This window comes from Plecotus auritus (genome assembly GCF_963455305.1).
Source record: "Plecotus auritus genome assembly, chromosome: 6".
Classification (NCBI taxonomy): Eukaryota; Metazoa; Chordata; class Mammalia; order Chiroptera; family Vespertilionidae; genus Plecotus; species Plecotus auritus.
The window spans coordinates 170554986-170574896 of NC_137773.1; the positions used below are offsets into that span (position 1 = coordinate 170554986).

At 54.0% G+C, this 19911-nt stretch overlaps 1 protein-coding gene across 9 annotated transcripts in view; it reads right to left on the bottom strand.

The window, feature by feature from the left end:
- Positions 1-353: 353 nt before the first annotated feature.
- The window catches only part of TRAK1 (trafficking kinesin protein 1), a gene marked incomplete at its 5' end in the record, with an annotated part of 100658 nt that continues 81100 nt past the window's right edge, over positions 354-19911 (bottom strand). For 4 of the 9 annotated variants that reach the window (XM_080672614.1, XM_080672609.1, XM_080672608.1 and 1 more), the window contains 4 exons: positions 354-3246; positions 5857-5959; positions 12945-13292; positions 19498-19814. In XM_080672614.1, coding sequence (XP_080528740.1) covers positions 2448-3246; positions 5857-5959; positions 12945-13292; positions 19498-19814 — 1567 coding nt within the window. In that variant the 3' untranslated portion in view covers positions 354-2447. The remainder of the gene's footprint in view (positions 3247-5856; positions 5960-12944; positions 13293-19497; positions 19815-19911) is intronic. The other 5 variants (XM_080672616.1, XM_080672612.1, XM_080672610.1 and 2 more) reach the window with 2 other exon arrangements.

Genomic DNA, 19911 nt, shown 5'->3' on the forward strand with positions numbered 1-19911 from the left:
GGTCCCCCCAAACCTTCAGTGGCCCCTCCCCCTGGCCAGCCCGGCCCCTGATCGGCCCCACCCCCACTCCAATTAGGGGCGGGGCCAGCCAACTACCCACAGCCCCTTCCCCCCTCTGGCCCGGCCCTGATCAGCTCCCATGGGGCGGGCTGGCTGGACCCCACCTGTGTACGAATTCGTGCACCAGGCCTCTAGTGTTAAAATAAAGGGCAGGTATAACAGTATGTAAAGAACTGCATGGCTTTGCTTTCATTTCCCCAAAGAGCTGAAAACCTTCAAGTCTTACCTAAAGAGGTCATCATCTACCCAAGAAAAAGATTTTAAAAAATGCAAATCGGAATATCCTTGTGGTTTCCATCATTTAACTTATTTTATTGATATTCATTAGCAAAGAAAATCTTATTATTGATTTTTGATGCATTACAACACACTTTTTGAGAGTGGTTGCCCAATGTTGATTTACTACACTAAATACTGCAACCTCCGAATTGCTAATTTTCCCTTTGTGGTGATGGGTGGCTCCTCTCTCTGAATACATAAAGTGGTCCGTTCAAGGCATGGTTCTCATGTTCCTTTGTTATTCTACCTACTGCTTTAAAATACATTCAGATAAGAAGATATAACGTTCCTTGCATTGGGTGCACGCATACAGCCACGAGGGGTGTTGAAAACTGACCAACACCTTCGTGTTCACAGAATAAATAGTCTGAAATAATGGGACCGGGGTTTGCTCCTGGGGACTTTCTTACAGTGTCTCCGGGGGACATAAGGTTACACTCCTTCACCTGAATGACACATCCTTTGCCAAGTAGAGAGGGGAGTGTGTTGGGCGGGGGGGGGGGGGGGGGGTGCAAAATGGCAATTTCATTTGCATGTGATGTTATCCCTGCATAAATGTCGGGGACAAATGGCCACGGGACACCATGAGGTACGCTGTAGTCTTCAGAGTAGGATAAATAAATGACCTGCTTAGACGAGAGTGCCAGGCACTCTGTGACTGGGACAGGAGCGAGGGTGCTTGTTTGCTGTAGTCTTCAGAGTAGAATAAATAAATGACCTGCTTAGACGAGAGTGCCAGGCACTCTGTGACTGGGGCAGGAGCGAGGGTGCTTGTTTAGAGTACAGCACACATACGTCATAAATACAAGTTCCAGGCCCAGTCAGCAACAGCAACGGGACGGGGCCCCTTGCTCACTCATGTTTGTGTCACGAGCACCTTTATCTTTTCCTAAGGATAAAAAAGTGGCACCGGGAGGCAGAGGGCTTTCGGGGGGCAAAATGTGTGGGCCTCGAATGGCTGCCACGAAAGACCACAGGAGTGAAGGCGCCTGGACCAGACTCGGGCTTCAGAGTAAGGAGTGGACCCAGCCACAGAGGCCAAAGGCTCGCTTCTCCCGTGAACCAGTTTGGTATTACGTTTGCTTCTGGTTCTTTTTCCTTTGTTGGTATATTTCATTCATCACCTTTCCCCCTGTCCCCTTTCCTTGCAATGCTATTGTTGAGGTTGGGTCTGATCTTATTCAATTGGTTTGTGCCACTTGGGTCCCAGAAATAAACTGTCTCCTGAGCAGCTTGGTGTGTCTGCCACTCGTGTTTTGGTGTCGTAGAACCACAGAGAGAACGTACCCTGGGACTTCCCACCTGGGACCACTACTTCCCTGCCTATAAAACGTAGAAAAATGGAATAGGACACGCACAGCGGAGTGTAAACACGTTCTCTTTCGGGTCAGGTGTCTGGCCTGACAGCTGATCGCAAGACATTGAAGGATGACTTCAGGTTGAAGGCGTGGAAAGCAAAAGTCACGCCTCAAAAAGGAAGCGACCGTCCACTGAGGCAGAGTATGAAGGTCTTGAAGGAGCTGGATCACCCAGAAAAGAAAGAACAGCTCTCCCTCCGGTCCTGAAGGCCACGCCAGCTGCATGTGGCTGTGGATGGAGGCTCCTTACCCTCTTACAGGGTGAGCGAGGCAAGGCGCCCAACGACACGGGGTGGGGGGGGGGAGGAGTGGGGGCAGGGCCATTGTGCCCTGTGCCGTGTGACAGCTCATGACGGGCACACTGGCAGCCAGCCCCAAGTTCCCTGGTTCCCTATCCATGGGATAAGAACGCCCTGGGGAGTTTCAGTGCTTCTCAAAGGACAGAAGGAGGAAAGGACACAGGCCTGCCCCGCCCCCAGGCCAGCACGGGTGAAGTCCTCATGAGAGCAATGACAGTGCGGGGGCACTGCCCGTGGGATCTGAAGGAGGGGCAGGTCGGATACTGGTCTCCAAGTCCTATGTACACATTTTACAAAGTCTCCACTCTTCCCCCATTAGGCACGAGGTTGATTTGTCTAGCTCAGGAGGGGATGGGCAAGGAGGGAAGAGGGAGAGAGCGCAGTTCAGGGGGGAAAGCGAGGGAGGAAGGACAAGACTGGTCTCCTCCGAGGAAGGGCCCCCCTGCCACCCTCACCGCAAGCTAGTTTGTTTGGGGAGCTTAGCACCCATCAAGATGCCCGAGGTGAGCGTCCCGGGGGCCTTCATCTGCATGCTGGACCCCACCATGGTGGGGAAGCTGCGGTTCCGCCGGATGCCACTGTTGAGCTGCAGCCCGCTGATGGCACTCGTGACGGTGGAGCATCCGAGAGGCAGGCCCTCGGGTCCCAGGCCTCCAGGGACAAGGGCCTGTGCGGGGCCCGGGGGCCCGCAGAGGAGAGGCCCCTGATCCTCAGTCAAGATGGGGATGGGGGCTCGCCCTGAGTTCACCACCTTGGCCATGCCCAACCTCCTGACTTTGTCCACAAGGTTGAGGTTGGAGACAGACACGTCCGTCTGACTCTCGCTGCTGCGGACGGGCTGCTTCCCCCTCACCTCCCTCAGGATGGAGCTGGCCGGCTTGGAAGCCAGGAAGTTGTCGTAGGGCGGGCTCGTGCACTTGAACTCAAAAGAGGGTGGGGAAGACGTGGGAGTCTGCAGGGGCGAGTTGGGCGGGGTGGAGGGGATCGCGGCCATCCTGGGGGTGTAGGCGTGCAGGAGGGAGCCCCGGCCAGCCCGGTCCCAGCTCTGGGGGTCGTACACGGCCGCCGAGATGCCCCGCTCCTTCAGCAGCCACACCAGCCCCAGCGACGTGCTCATGGTGGTCGTGGACTCGCGGGTGTTGGTGAAGGACTCGGCCAGGCTCAGCCTCCGGGGCGTGCACGGTGTGGCCACCGGCGTGGACTTTAAGTGGCTGGCGCTGCCAGAAGCTGGAGTCGGGGCCGAGTTAAGGCTGAAAGGAAGAGACAAGCGGTCGTCCATCAGAAAATGCCCCCGAGCGCCAGGGGAAGGGGCAGTTTCCTGCAGGGGCGCAGGGCGGGCCTAGGACACGGTGAGAGGATGCCCCTTTCCTTCCCTGTCTGCGCCCCCCTCACCCAGGGGGCTCGGATTCCCTTCGGGGGTTTCAGTTCACAGGAAGCTGCGCAGGGTGCGCATAACTGTCCCCTTTGCCGGTGAGGAAACAGGCTCAAGGTCAGGTGGCTCACTCAAGGTCACACTTAGCTAGAAAGGGGAAGACCCTGGATCGAACCCAAGTATAGTGACCCCCAAATGGGGGAGGAAGCCCTTTGACAGAGAGGGTTTCTTTCTCTCAAAATTGGCTCAAACTCAGGAGTTCCTCCCCACTACCCACTTCCCTGAGGGCAGAAGTTCCTCAAGACTACGGGCTATGAGTTTATCTTGGAATGGCCAGAGCAGGCGGGACATCCAGGTGGGGGCGGGGACACAGAGGCTGAAGGTGCACATCAAGTCAGCGGCAGACCCCGCCCCCTGACTCCCAGGACAGTGCTCTTTCCTCTGCACGGAGCGGCACCTAGTCCTCCCTGTGGCCGCCCAAATCCATAACTCGACGAGAGCAGCTACGGGGTTGGAGGAAGCCGTGCTGTGTTAGCAGATCTGCATCTATGGAGCCACACAGACAAGGGCCGAGTGGGTGTCAGCCCTGTTACTGAAGGACAGCGAAGGTTCCTACGTCCACTCGTGTCAAGCTGGCTAAGGACCCACTATGTTCCAGAAGCCGGGGCCAGGAAGGAGGACAGACAGTGTAGAGGCCCAGCAGGGGGAATGCCTAGCTGGCTGCAGGTACCCCCGGGAGCAGGCCAGCAAGGTGGTCCCTGGGAGCTGGGGGCAGGGCCCTCTCTCCTCAGCCTGACGGGGGGAAGGACCAGATACCTTGGCCAAAGCACCAACGCAAGGAAAGGAAAGGAAGGGGACACGCTCCGGAGCCGGTTCCTGGAATGACCACAGCAGGGGCCCGGCCCCCTCGGGCGAGACCATCACAGGCAGGTCCAAGCTGCGGCATCAGCCGGCTCCACGCTCAGGTGACCTCGCTGCTGACTGGTCAGCACAGGGAGAGGCACGTGGAGCAGGCCCACCCCCACAAGCTCAGGCAGGGATGCTGGTGGTCAGGGGGCACTCGGGGACACACGAGATTAGAGACCACAGCGATTCCTAAGGTTAAAGGTGGGCTCTTCAAATGGTGCAGGTGGAATTCTACAAAATACTGATCTACAAGCAACGGAGGGCGAAGAGGCTCCAGGCGGGACATCTTGTTCCCAGGGCCGTTCCTAGGGAGAGTTTCCTCCTCCTCCGAGCTGCCATTCTTTCAAACTCAGGCAGAAGCCTTCTCTTGCTCCTGACTACCCAGGCTTCCCCATCCCCGACACGGCCCTGGGGATGCAGACGGGTGTGCAGGCCGGGCACCAGCCTCCCCCTGGGGGAAGCCCTGTCCCACGGTTTGAAACACAATCGCATCCTAAGAGGATGGGGAGAGCCAGGTTGTCCGGAGGCAGGAAGGGAGATGGGGAAGATAAGCTACAATGTGGAGATCCCTTCCGGTGAGAACTTCGGTTAGGCCTGTATTAGTGCTGGCGCTCGGCTCGACTGGGGGGTTTAGATGGTTAGGAGTATCCACCGTCAAAGCCGAGTTAGCCAGGCGCAACCACAGAGACACATCCACGCCTAAGTCCCGGGTTAGTGGCGGCCACGCGTGCACACACAGCCCTTTCCACGTGGGCCTGCCGGGGCAGGCACGGCTGGCGTGTGCTCACCCCCTGCCTGGCCCGTGGGCTCACTGTCTGCCCTACATCTCCTCTCAGCTCAACGGGGCATGGGGCTGCTTCGCCGTCCTCCTCACATGACCTGCGGAGAGTTATTCAGAGTTGAGGGTGCGCCTCGGGGCGACTGTTCCCTCCACGCTGGCCCTGCTCGCCTCCCTCCTTCTCGGCTTTACCTTCATTCCCCTGGCATCTTGCACCACAGAGAAAATGGGCCACTCCCTTTCACTGGAAGCTGCGGAAGGCCTGAAATCAGACCACGCAGACCACCCCAGGCCATACAAGTCCCCTCGCCAGCAGGTGTCAACTTCTATTGCTTCTTGGAGGCACCAGAGGGAAATGGACCACACTGGGCACATGGCCCGGTCTCCAGATTTGATCATTTCAATCTGTGGAGCTGTGGGGCATGGTTCCTGCGGTCTATTGCAGGGGCACAAGGGTTTGGGGGGCTCAGGGAAGAAACTCGGGGCTCTACTGGCAAACCTTAGGGTAAAACGCCAGTAGACATGGGCTTTGGGCCTGGGAATCTTCCGTGACCAACTGAAAGGGCAACAGAAGGTGGTCCAGCCTCTATCTGCACGGATCTGAATTAACAGGGACCGCAGGTCGGACGGAAACACGGGACCCAGTACAGGAGCCTGCAGGCGCTTACGAGATGGCTTCAGCTGGGCAAGGCAGTGTGGAGTGAGCCTCTCTACTTGGGCTTTCCTTGGCATTACGTCTCGCAGGGAGAGCCCCCACCTCACCCCACCCCTGCCCTGCTCACCCCCAGGCCTGGGGTCCCTTACCTTGGCGTGACTCGCGTGAGCTCGTCTGAAGGGTGCAGGATGCGACAGGTGGTGAAGGTGAAGGTGGAGTTGGTCTGTGACATGCACTTCCCAGGGTGGTGTGCTAGATTGGAGGAGGGGGGAGGGACAAAACATATTTCTTGCATCCAAGTACACCCACGAGAAAAGGAGAATCCAGCTCGGCCCTCAACAGATGCAAGAAGCGATGAGCTACCTTGTGAACCGGATCTGGGCCAGGAAGGCGAAACGCAAATGTTCTGGATCGAAGGTGGTCCCTCAAAAGCAGCCACACTTTTGAGCACTGGCGTGCAGGGCACGGACCCCAGCTTCCGACCCAGTCCGGACAGGGCTGCGCATCGCGTTCTCGGGTCAGTAGTGGATCCAGTGTGAGGGGCCAAGAGGCCCGTGGGGGTCAATTTGGTTTCCCTCTTCAGAGGTCAGAATCGGCTTCTGTCTTTGTGGCTTGGCTTTGCTTTGGGTGCCAAACTCTGCCAAAGGGAGGGGCGGGGCGCGGAGTGGGGAGAGGCTCACAGGGCTCCCTTTTCTGTTTGCACAAAAAGGGGCGTGGTGCGGGGAGGCTGGTTCCACTACTGCCTGTCTGTGGTCTGCAGGGGGGACATGAGCTCAGCTGCCTCAGCAACAACGTGGCTGAGACCAGCCCCGGGGCTGTCTGTGGTGCTGCCCGACACGGCAATGCGGGCAGCACCAGCCCCACCCCGGGGCCGCTTTCCTGCGTCTCCAGGATGTCTGATTTTCATGAAAATGAGACGGCAACAAGTTTCCTCCAATTTATTTCCTTTTGAAGGTCTCCAGAGTTATTGCTAAGGCGGCTGGAGGCTGTGAGCTGGAGCAGAGTAAATCACAGAAGCGTAAGGACCATGCAGCAGCGGGCGGGTGAGTGATGGGTAGTGAGGTCTACGGGAGACATCATGATTGTAGAGGTCATCCTCGTTCATAACTCAAACATTAAAAAAATAAAACAAAAAAGGAAAAAATGCTGCTCCAACTAGCATGCACGATGAAGGACCGGGGTCCCCCCGCCCGCCCCGCCCCCCGCCCTGCAGCAGCTCAGCCCCCAGAGACCTCCTGGGAGAAAACGGATTCGAGCATCAGAGGCCATGAGCGCCCTGAAGATTCAAAAGGCAGCGAACGAGAATCTTCCAGCTCTTTATGGCAAGTTTTCTCTTGGATTTGACCAAAAGGAAGGCAAAACAGAAGAGATTGGTGCTCCAGACCCAGATCCACACATGAGTGATGGTGTCTTTAAAAACACAAAAACAAAAACCAAAAAAAAAAAAACACCCCAACTGGAAACCAGATGAAACAAATAAACAAAAAATGTTGGAGACACGCAAACTGAAGGCAGGCAGGACAGAGCCAGAGCACAAAAATGGCGGCGGTGACTCAAGGAGCAACGCGGGGCTGGTTTGTCCTGATTATTATGGTCCGACCCGTCTCTCTGGGTCAAGGGAGGCTCCCGTGGCCCCTGGCGTGGCAGCCAGCGAGCCCCACGGCCACGGAAGCGAACTCTCAACCACAGGGAGCTCCAGGCCGCATTGGGGGGTGAGCGGGGAGGCACATAAAAATAGCCTTTATGAATCTGTGCTTCTCAACCAATAGATGGGATGGCTTAGGAGCTCGGATAACCGAGGAACTGCTGCGAGCAAAACAAAAATGGAATAAGCTGCGGAAAAAGGCAACCGAACAATCACGAGTCTTGGACTGCCATGAGGTCTAGAAACAAGAGCAACAGAACGGCTGAGAAAGGCACCCAAATAACGCAGGGGGTTGTCCAGGCGGGAGGGAAGGAAAAAGCGGTACACAGGAGTTACTAAGGCGAAAGAAGTGAGAGACAGGTGACGTGTGAAAAAGAAATCAAACAAAAGCAAGGCTGGATGTGAAACCAGAAGCGCGCCCCATTTAAACGCATGGCCAGAACATCAAATCAAGGGGACTCCAGGCCCACCTCCTCCTCCCCCATCACTTCTGGACCTTCGATTGCAACAGGGGGTGTAAGATGGACATTTCAGAGACACAGTTGCATCAGCAGAAGCAAAACCCATCGAATGCAAATGGATTTTGGGGAGAGGAAAAGGCTGCTAAAATTCAGAAGTCATTGTCCCCCAGAAGTAAGAGTTGGCTTTAGAAGACCAAGGAAGATCAACCCGCATCAAGAGTGCCAAAGCCAGAGTTTGGACCCCTCGGAAATACCGCTGGGACACCTGGACCCGTCAGCTCTCTCCGAACACGTCATCGCCTGCCTGGCCGCTGCAGCACCTCCCTTCCTTGGGACACAACACAGGGACAGTGAGTGAGTCGCTCAGGGCTCCCTGTGCGGCCACGGAGCAGCTCCGGATCGATTCCTACCACCCTGGGTGCAGGAAGAACACAGGGCAGGGGCGGGGCCGGCTCACTGCTGAAGTCCCCTGTCCCCACCGCACAGGGCCCTGCCGCAGTGCTGCTCACTCAGGGCTCTGAGGACACGGGTTCTTGGACTCAAGACATCCTACTTAAACCCTCATTCTTCTTCTCAGCCTGACTTTTTCTCAGAGTTGTACGGAGAGAGTAAATGGGCTTCATCAGGATTTTATTCAATAAACTCCTAATCCTTCATTAGTTTTATGAGTTCCTCCTTCCCCAGGTTCTGACACTGGCACAATATCCTCATCGAGCAGAGATCACCTTTACACTTAATTAGTCCTGGATTATTTGAGGTCTACGCTGGTGAATTACATACTGGTGGTAAGTGTGCGGATTTCTGTTCTGAAAGCCTGGCACGTGCAAGCACACACCCTTCAGGCAGCGGCCGTGGGCACTGGAGGGCTTGTAAGGGCGACAGGCACCCTGCTCACCACTCTCTGATCCAGCCAGCGTGTCTCTTTCTGCCTGGAGAGGTGCACTTGTGAAAGAGTTCTGAGTGCTAGGCTCCTCTGGGGGCTGTGAAACCTGGTACCAACTGGAAAACTGGGTGCTTGGGATCCTGCTGCTGCACCAGTCATGGGGGTGCTTGGCACACTACCCCTATCCCATCTCCAGCGATGGCCTAGAGGCCCCTGCAGACTGTGCTGGGGGTTATCTGCAAGTACACTACGTAGACCTGGTGATTGCTATTAGACCTGGTGACTGCTCCTAGACCTGGTGACTGCTAGTAGACCTGGTGATTGCTACTAGACCTGGTGATTGCTACTAGACCTGGTGATTGCTAGCAGACCTGGTGATTGCTAGTAGACCTGGTGATTGCTACTAGACCTGGTGATTGCTACTAGACCTGTTGACTGCTACTAGACCTGGTGATTGCTACTAGACCTGGTGATTGCTAGTAGACCTGGTGATTGCTACTAGACCTGGTGATTGCTACTATACCTGGTGATTGCTAGTAGACCTGGTGATTGCTAGTAGACCTGGTGATTGCTACTAGACCTGGTGATTGCTAGTAGACCTGGTGATTGCTAGTAGACCTGGTGATTGCTACTAGACCTGATGATTGCTAGCAGACCTGGTGATTGCTACTAGACCTGGTGATTGCTAGTAGACCTGGTGATTGCTAGCAGACCTGGTGATTGCTAGTAGACCTGGTGATTGCTACTAGACCTGGTGATTGCTACTAGACCTGGTGATTGCTAGTAGACCTGGTGATTGCTAGTAGACCTGGTGATTGCTAGCAGACCTGGTGATTGCTAGTAGACCTGGTGATTGCTAGCAGACCTGGTGATTGCTACTAGACCTGGTGATTGCTAGTAGACCTGGTGATTGCTACTAGACCTGGTGATTGCTAGTAGACCTGGTGATTGCTACTAGACCTGGTGATTGCTAGTAGACCTGGTGATTGCTAGTAGACCTGGTGATTGCTATAGACTCAGTGATTGCTACGTAGACCTGGTGACTGATACGGAGACCTGGTGATTGCTGCTGGTGAGACTCGGGCTTCCAGGGGGGATGGGCAAGAAAGCCCACCTTCTCCCCACGGCCCATGGCACTAATGGTGAGAAGAGGAAGGAAGCAGGGACAAGGCAAGAACACTGGTGGGGACCTGAGGACGCCTGGAACTCTTCAGTCTGGCCAGCCATGAGGTCAGATGTGTACACACCGGCTCATGCACGTCAGTCCTTTTGAATGGTGCCCGTCCACCCTCATCCACAGGGAGGACAGGCTGGTAAGGTGCTGGGAGAGCAGACACTTTCCTCTCTAAAGTCCATTGTGGCATCCGGTCCTTAAACGACCCCTCACATGAGCCCACACAGCTGTCAGATAGAAAATGCTACCAGAGATGAGGTACAGCCCCGCATGGCCGCTGTCCGAAGGCTGCCATGATCTGTCTATCTGTATGAGCCTATTTTAGGGTATCCCCTTCCCCTTTAAATGGACTCCACATGTCTGAGTATTAACATAAACTGATCTTCACTTTCTTCTATCTCTGTGGCTTTAATCCCACCTCCTTCTTTCCTTTAAAGATCAAGGCATTCAAGAAAATTCAACTGAACTGTCTGTCCAAACATCTGCCATCATAGCTGCATACTTTAAAAACTCTGATCTAATCCTTTACCACACGCAGGCTCTTCCCTGCTCATGAACACATAAAACTCAGAGCACAAGCAATACAAGAAGACTCCTTCTTCTGATAAGGTGCCCTTTCTCGATGAATTAAATGATAAAATGTCACTGAAATAAAGTAAAACTATAATCTAAAGTTGTTTTAAACAATCCACTTTAATTATCTAAATTATTTACAAATATGAAAACAAGGACTCATCGTTTTCAAGACATGTGATTATTAAAAAAAAACAACCAGCAAATAATGATACAAAAATAACACATGAAAACACGTTAATAATTTTTTTTCAATATGCACTCAAAACTTTTCCTCCATGAGACAGCAGACTCTAGACAAAAGTGCCTGATACACAAGACTTCCCAATTTCCTTCCATCATCAAGTTGCAAGAAAAAAAGGTGAATCACCTTTGCCTTCTAAGTTTCTCCCTACTCAGTCTTCCCAGGCAGGTGGGAAGAGCCCGAGCATGGAGGGTGGGCCAGGGCGAGGACCAGACCAGCCTGGATACAAACGCCAGGACGGGGAAGATGCCCAGGCCTTCCTGACGAAGCTCAGGGGCCACCCTTGACTCCAAGATTGTGTGCCTCGTGCCCCTCGGGGCCTCTGGGGTCAGTACTCAGAGTGACCTGCTTCTTTCATTCCAAGAATTGGAAGGGTCTTGTCCTTCCCATTAATAGAAGAAAAAAAAAAAAAAGAGCCAAACCATTGCGTGTGCCTTTCCTTTCTGCACTGCGCTTTTCACGAGTCTCACCCAGAAAACAAGCCCCTGAAAACTCTGGTCTAAACAATCAGACCTTCCCTAAAGTCCCTTCTGCAATCCACACACTTCTGTTGGGTCGCTCACTTCCAACCGCTCCTCCGAGGTGCTGGGATGGATCTGCTGCCGGGTTTGAGTATGGAGGGAAGAAGCAAGAACTACATCTCTGTTTTGGTAAGAAAAGCCGTCAGGACTCAGGTCCTCATCCTTGGTCCCCTCTCCCCCTCCATCTTCTGAGAGGAGTTCTCAGCTGACTTGCTAAGCTGTACTCCTTCTGTACAACTTAAAGGTGCTTCTTTAAACTTCCAGCTAAACCTCTGCTCCAGGTGTAGGGCTGCAGGGAGGGGCCATCACACGGGACATGATTCCCTCCCGCTTCAGCCACAAGGATCAGCAGGCCGCTGTGTTTCCGGAACTATTATCTGCCTTCCTGGTGCCCCTCACAAAGGGAGGTAACAACACCCTGGGCTCCCTCTCTGAGGTGTGAAGAAACTACACAGTAAGCATTGTCATCCCCTCCACGCTTAACCTGGTCACTTAATTGCTACGGAAAAGAAAATAAGCCATAAATAAACCCGTTTGCCAAACAAACCCTTTGAACTCGATGAGACCTCTAAAGTTTATGTTAAAGAAAAGAAGAAAAGTTGGTCCCCCCTAATGTCCCTTGGCCATAGGCCTCTGAACTCAGCCAGGGGCTGGGAGATGCTGCCAAGAACCTCGGCTCTGTCGGGCCTTGCACTGCATAGGGAATGTGGCGGCCTTCACGAATGAAAATCAAGACCCACCAAGATGAGTGAACTGTCATGAGAATGAAGACATTGGTTGACCCATCCTTTTCTGGGTCTCTCCCCTTATCGTATCAAAGCTTCCCTGCCTTCCTAGCGCAAGCAGCCAGGAGGTCCTGGAGGTCTGGCCCCTGGACCCAGGCCCCGAGCACGAAGCTGTTCAAGCCAGTGCACCTGGGACGTGGGCAGTTCTATCAACTCACGGCCACGGCTTGCATGCTTGTTGGGACAGTGTGAGAGGTTTAGAGGGGAGACGGGCCATGAGCTTTTCAGATTCATCCTGCGCTTCTCTCTGGAACAGCTTCCTGCCATCCTTCGGGCTTGGTGTGGTTCAGGAGCATTGCTACACTTCTTAAAAATCTACTCTGAGCAAGCACGCTGGGAAGGGGCACGGATACCTGCATTCAAGTGAGAAAAGGACCAATGCTGACCGAGTGGCGCCTAAAATCCCGCACACTTTCTGGGCTCTCTCCTACTCCAATGCAGCATGCAGGTAACGGGGTCTCCTTCACCTTCGGAATGATCCAGAACTCATCATTTCCCCTGAAACTGCCCAGCTCAGCTCAGCGTGGAAATGGCCAGGGGACTCAAGGATCTGTCCCTCAGACACGGGGAGAGACCCATAGCAGGAGCGGGGGGAATGAGGGGAAGGAGGGGGAGGTGTTCTGGGGGGGATGGGGAGGTGTTCTGGGGGGAGGGGACAAGAATCCACTTCCTTTTAGCAGCCTTTCCTGCTCCGGTGTCCAGAGCCCCGCTGGGCGTGTACCTCCAAGATGGGCAGGGAGCTGGACCCATGTGTTACGAAAGGAGGCATCCGACTGTGCGTTAGGAACAGAACTGCGCAATGGGAATGCTTCCATCATCACCCACACGGACGCGCGGAAGCTACAGACAGAGAGCCACTACGGATGGTGCTCGGGACAGAGGTGAGAATGGCCCAGAACGCTGCCTCCGGTAAATGTGCCGGGTGTACAGGACTTATCTCGGTGCCCTCACCAGACCCCTCCTCCTCCTCCTCCTCCTCCTCCGCGGCCGCTGGCTCCTGCATCTCTTCTGGGAAAGCCTGAGGCCGGCTCGGGGAGCTTCTGCCGCCTGCGACAGTCACGTGCGCTCGGGACCTCTCACCTGAGGTCTCTGGGTGCTGTGCTGGCGTGGAGGTAGCTAGGCCCGGGGGGGAAATGTGGTCACCTGTGTCATCTTCTTCAAAGTCGTTAAGGCAGTACACTTCGTCCACGTCTACATCCAGCGTCCGGAAGCCCTTGGTGACCACACCGGGCCGGGGGTCCAGGATGCCCCCGAGGTGAGGCTGGGCCAACTGCTGCCAGTGGTGAAGGGTGGCAGAACCTTGCAGGAGAGAAGGCGGACAACGGGGCAGGGAGAAGAGGGTTAGGAGGCAAGTCTAAGCCGACGGCCGCTCACCACCCTCGGGGCCCCAGCAGGACCTGCCCCGCAGCAGGTGGACTCTGGGAGGGACACAGGGGCACTGCCTCCCCCTCCCTCTGCAACAGCAGCTAAGACACCCAACCCCACCCCCACCGCCTTAGGGGCACTGATTTAAGGAATAAAAAAAATTTTTTTAAGTAAAATTCATGCCATACTGTGTTTGGGACAAGCACTTTATTTTAAATCAACTGATGTTAACCCCCAAATCCAACACAGAATCACTTTAGAAATAGAAGTGGTAAAAAATAAGCCAAAATGACACAGAAGGGGGTTGGGGGCGGGGACAGCCTGTCTGACCGGGGAGCACACACTGCGGGGGGCAGGAGGACACAGCAGAGCAGGCTGGGACAATGTCAAGCCGAGCCCAGGCGCCACAAGGAGAGAAAGGCAGAAAGAAACAGAAGCAGCACACGATGGGGGGTGGGGGGGGGGCGGGGGGCACCGCCATGGCCTCCTTTACTTAGTTGTTCTGTATCTGCCGGCGACCTCTGGTTTAGGGACGGGGACCAGCCTAAAGGGTTGTGATGGAAGGACTTGGCCAGTCCTCACAGAGGCCTGAGGCCGAGGAGCCGATCTCCTCAGTGACACCGGAGCCCGGGACTCAGATGACACCATGCAAGGTCTGTAATAACACCGGCGTGTGTCCCTAAGGACCTAGCCTCGTCACAGGTGCTACAAGGAGAAGCGTTCCAAGACCAAGTGTGCTTGGGATGCCTGGGTTCAGACGTGCATCTACGGAGGATCATCCCAGAACCTTTAGTACGTTGCTCTGGGCTGCGATTCTGCCCCCTGGGAACGCCTGCTACACCTGGTGTGGCCCTGGTACGCCGGGTGCACGGCCCGTGAGGCTGGGCGGTCCAGCCCCATTCTCCAGATGTAGTTAACCACACAAATACATATTCTACACGCCGGACAGACTTTGAGAGGGTCTCGGGCACGGGCAAGCAAGAGCCTTCCGCACACATGGCCTCCTGGACGGTCACTGCTGGGTCACCAATGGTGTCCTCTGTTGGGGGGGCAAGAACCCCTCCAGGCCACCTGGCTGCCCCATCAGAAAGGGGAGCGGAGGACGCAGGAGCCAGCAGCTCAGGAAGTCAGGATGGAACGGAAGGGACAGGCGGGCGGTGAGGTCAGGAAGCCAACCAGGAATGTGACCGAGAAGCAGAGAACCCTCGCTCATCCATCAGGAGCTCCAGATCTGGGGGGGAGGGGGAGGCAGCGAGGGCCCCACCTCTCATCACAGCTGGAACGTAACTTCCCGTGGGGCAATCTCAACCACGGAGCCATGAAGAAATTTCGTCAATGGGCCATTTCAAATCCACGTAAGAGCACAACACGGGCCCACACTGCCTGCACATGTTTAGAAGACTTCCGGGACCCGCTTTGAGGTCTGTCTCATTTGCACAAGAACAGTAGCAACCTACTTACCCAGAATCTATTGGCCTCTGATAGGAAATATTCCAAATGCAAGGAAGAGAAGTAGTATCGTAAAAAAGAGGTGACTATCGTGCCAGAGGGCACCACACACCTGTTCTCTCTCTTAGAGCAGTGGTTCTCCACAGGGACATCTGGAAATGCCTGGAGGCATTGTCATTGCCACAGCTGTGGAGGGAAATGCTAATGGCATCCAGTGGGCAAAGCCGGGGATGCTGATGTCCATCCTACACACACAGGACAGCCCCCACGACAGAGGATGACCTGGCCCCCAAGGCCAGCAGTGCCGATGGGAAACCCTGGCCTCTGGCGGTGGGCCCCATTCTCAGATGCTTTGGGAACCTCTCCAAAGGCATCTCACATAGAAGCGTCGCTGTGTGCACACGGCCAGGGCTTTGCACACACGCTGAGACCCATTTGCGGGATCCTGAGTCCCAGGGGCCGCAGCACCACATTTACAAAGAGCTCCCCTGTACTGAGCACGCCTGCATGACAGCTGGCTTTATAGGTGTTACATCAACTCACTCCTCAAAGCTGCCCTGCCCTACGAGGTAAGTATTATTACCCATTGAGGCTCAAGGAAGTGACATGACTTTGCAAAGTCACTGAACTAGTGGTGGCACAGCCAGGGTTCAGTGCTAAAGGCCAGGTTCTTTCTGCAATCTCTGCCCCTTCCCCCAACACCCCAATCCACAGGTCTGAAAACAAGCAAGGACATCAGCGCTCCAGCCAGCGAGATGCATAAATGGTGGGCAGTAACCCTTCCAGGTGGGTGTCCAGTGCCTGCCAGGAGACACACTTCTGCTGATGGATTTCTCATGCCCCGCCCCCGGGGCCCCCATTCATCACCCACAATGGCCCCCTGCTTATGTGTTTGCTGGAGGCACAGACACATTCCTGCAGCAAAGCACATGGGGAATACGGTCTCCAGCTCGGACTGCACGTATGGGTCTTAGAAGGATGATGAGACACCCCCAGGAGCGACGTGGCCACGTCACCTCTACTTGTGGAAGGGGAAGAACGGGAAAGTCGACATTGTGTCGAGAAAGGGGCTCGAGATGTTTGCCATGTTCTGGGGAAGAACTCGGTGAGGCTGGAGGATGGGCACAGAGTCCATGCAGCTCGATCTTCCTATCCAACGGACTGGCCCCATCTCCCCCTCCCACCACAATATATGGGCTACCGAGAGAAATGAAGCTGCAAAGAGCCTGCTTTTGGAGCTACGGAGGCTATGGAAGTGCAAGGGGTTACCTGCATTCCCTGACAATACACAGCCCAGGAAAGGTGGTGAGATTACAAATGAAACATGATGCTGCAAAATGATGCATGGACTTAGATTTTTACCCCAAGACTCAGGCCGCCCTTACTCATCAAGCAGCTAACTTCTACTAAGTGCCAGGCACTCTCCTTAGAGGTCTACACTGATGAACTCACTTAATCGTCACGATAACCCTGCTGTCCCCATTTTACAGACGAGGAAACTGAGCACAGGGAGGTAAGTTGCCAGAGGCTGCACAGCTGGCCAAGGGCCGATCTGGGATTCAAACCCAGGCTGGCTCCAGTGCCCACCCTCTGAACCACACAGACTGCCTCTCGGCCAGCAGCCCAGAGGCCTCCCAGAGGCGAGTCTCGGGAGTCAGGTCGACAACACACCGGCTCGGCAGTTCCAAGAACCTACGGACCACGTGAAGGGAGGACTGACCGCGCTCTCAGCTACCTCCCACTACCACCCCCTCCTCCTGCCCCATGAGAATGCGGCTGCGGCCAGGCAACAGGGCAGGGGGAGAGAGGAACCTTCGTGCTTCTAGTCGGCACCCAGATGAAATCCTATGAAACAAGGGCATGGGCAGTACAGAAAACATCATATGGTCACCGCGCCCTCCCCCCGTTTGCCTTCCTTTCACACCCCACTGTTGGAACTAAAACAAGTATTCACGTCCTCGAAGAAGAAGAAAAGCAAACCCATTTATGTCAGAGAGCACCCGGGGCCTAAAAGTTAGAACTAAATCCGCTGGGTAATGTACCGCTTAGAAGTGTGTGCTTTTCCCTAATGCCATAGTATCTTGTTTATTTGGAAATACTATCTTGGTTATAATTAATCCGAAAGGAAGAGCAAAATTCAGGGAGGGAAAAACACTGCCGACTCATCTTTGCAACGCACATGGATCTCTTCTAGTCCGAATGTTCTGTCTGTCACCTGTTTAAGACACGTAAGGTCAGTGCGGAAACAAGAGTGCCCGCGTGCTTCTACACCGAGCCCGGCACGTTGGCCGACTCCCACAAGCGGACAGCCAGATGAATGAAGCAGCCAGGGAGACAGCGATGGAAGACGCAGATCGGCTATCTGCTGTGATCCCAGCCACTGTCTCCAGGGGCCTCCCCGCAGGTACAGTTACCTGGGTCACTGGAGGTCACGGGAATCCTACCAGCGTCTGAGTGGGCCAGTGGAAAGAGGTGATGTCAGAGCGTGGCCCCAGCACAACACGGGTCCAGGTCTCAACACTGGTAAGGCCACCGTTAGACCTGAGCTGCTAGAACGGGGATCAGTTTGGGGAGCCTAAGCTTTGATGAGCACCAAGTAGGGTGCTGGGCGTAATACAAAACACATCACGTTTACTCTTCATGGCAATACCGTGTGGCAGATGCGAGCCCTACTTCACAAATAAGGGAAAGCGGGCTCAAAAAGGTGAGGTGACTGATCCACGGTCACAGTTACAGCCGCGTTGAACTCACTGTCGGGCAGATTTCCATGCCAGCCATACACCTGGGCAAAGTCAACTTAATAACACAAAACGTAATTGTGGGGGGGAGGGAAGGAAGAAATAAAATATCAGTTGTGTTTTCAACAACAAAGAAGTCCGAGAACTACCGAATGGAGCCAGAGGGACTTCTATTGTGAGGATGTATTACAGGCCATAGCGATAAGAGATGACTTCTTAATGGTAGTGGTTTTAGCGTTTGGACGAGCAGGGTACTATAGATGAAATTTATCTTGCAAGTCTAAAGGGATTTCCTCTTATTCCATTAACTTATCACAAAAAGACTGCTGCCTAAGTCACAAGACTAAAAGAAAAAAAAAAGATGTATTGGTCAAAATAAATTAAAAAAAAAAAAATCTCTTCCTGCAATAATGCTTGGAAAATGGATCCAAAAACATATTCTTCGATGAGCTAATGAAACACAAAGTCAAATATAGAAAGCAGACAAGATAGAGATGATACACTCCAATGATCTTTGAGCAACAAAAGAGAAAAATAAATAAATAAAAGATAGGCAGAAAGCAAAATTGCAGAAATGGAAGGTTTTATTGAAAGAAAAACAGACATAATCATGGATCAGAAAACAATCACCAAGCTTACAACTGAATAAACATGAAAAGAAGAAAAAAAAAAAAGAGCCATCCCTTTTTTGAAATCTAAGAAGGACCTCACTTATACAATTAAAAAATAAGCATGGTAAAAAGAACATAACCCACCCTCCTCCTTCCTTCGGAGAATATGGAACCCCGCTTATCTTGGGTCTTCAACAAGCACAACCTCAGCTTATGGCAGGAATCCCCAACAGGGGAGATACTGCCCCCAAGGGGCTGAAGACGGGTTCTTGTGGGGTGAAAAGAATCTACTCTTTTTAGGCACAGAGCACAGATATACATGTAGCACATAAACGTTGTATCTGTGGTATTACATTCTCAGGGGGAATAGACATCTACATCGGCTCCTTAAAGAGGGGAATTTTTTTTTAAAAGTTGAGAAATACTGCCTCACAGAAATTCTGATTTGACTTTTCAACAGAAATGTAATACAGAATTCTAAGACACCTTCTCAAACTCACACGGGTTTCCAAACCACAGGGGTAAAAAAATGAAAAATACAAAGATGTGGCAGGGAAAGGGTAGTGGCAGGGAAAGGGCAGACAATGTATAATGCTTAGAGGAAACAGAAAGAAAAACAGGTGCGTTTTTCCAGGAGTTTCATCATCTGGGGTGTCCCTGGTAGCAAAAAGGGAATTGCCCCAGGAAAAGGCAGGATGAAGAAGGCACAGAACTCACAGGCCTCACAGCCACCCCGTCCTGGCCCCCAGAGAGTGGTGGTCTGGGAGCCTTGCTCAGAACAGGAAGAGAGCCACACTATTTGAAGATCGAAGCAGAACATGAGCTGACAAATTGCAAAGACAAACTGCAAATCGCTTTCCTGTGGTTACTGAGAAAACTTAGAGCGTTGGCTTTGCACCCCTCCCTCCCTCCCTCCCTGACACCAACATTTCTGAGAAGCCAAAGCATGAATTCTCCACGCTGCTCAGACCTAGGGGGCAGGGCCCAAGGAGTTTCTGAGCCCGTGAGCAGTGCCTCTGGCTCTCAGAAATATTTGTATTTCTAAGGATCTAAATGCAAAAGCGAAGAGAACTAGAGAGCCAACACGGGCACGTTCTTTTCGCTGGCTTCCTGGCCAGGGTTAGACGTGGGTGCCTGTGTGTGTGCGTTTCTCCAAACCTGCACGGGGGCTGGGGGCCTGGGCCAGAGTCCCTCAGAGGAACTCAAACCAGCAGCGCGGGTGGCTGTCCCTGAAGAAAAAGGAGTAGGCGTGACAGATACTCCCCGAGGGCCGGTGGTGGATCAGAGACCACAGGGAGTCCCCGAGCAGGACAGAGAGGGGCCGGGGGCCCTGGTGATCACCTTCCAGCGGCTTGACGATCTGGAGTTTCTCGGGCAGGTAGGAGCGGCTGCTGAAGGACATGCCCGAGAAGCCGGTGAACTCGGAGAAGCGGGAGTGCGTGCCCAGGGACATGATGCTCTCGGTGGGCGTGAGGGAGCCGCTGAGCAGCTCGCCCTTCTCCGCCAGCTCCCTGAGCTTCCTCTCCTGCTCCTCCTCGAAGAACCTCCTCTCCGACAGGTAGTTTTCCCGGCGGAGGGACAGCCGCCTCAGCGCCGTCTCCAGGTCGTGGGAACCTGGGGTGCCCGGTGTCCCCGGCTTCTTACTCTGCTCGTTGTTTCTGGAAGGAGGGGAGACGGGTGAGCGTGGCACACCCAGCAGGGGGCGCTGCACAACACACAATGAGGCCTTCCTGCTGAATGTGTAAGGGTGACGAC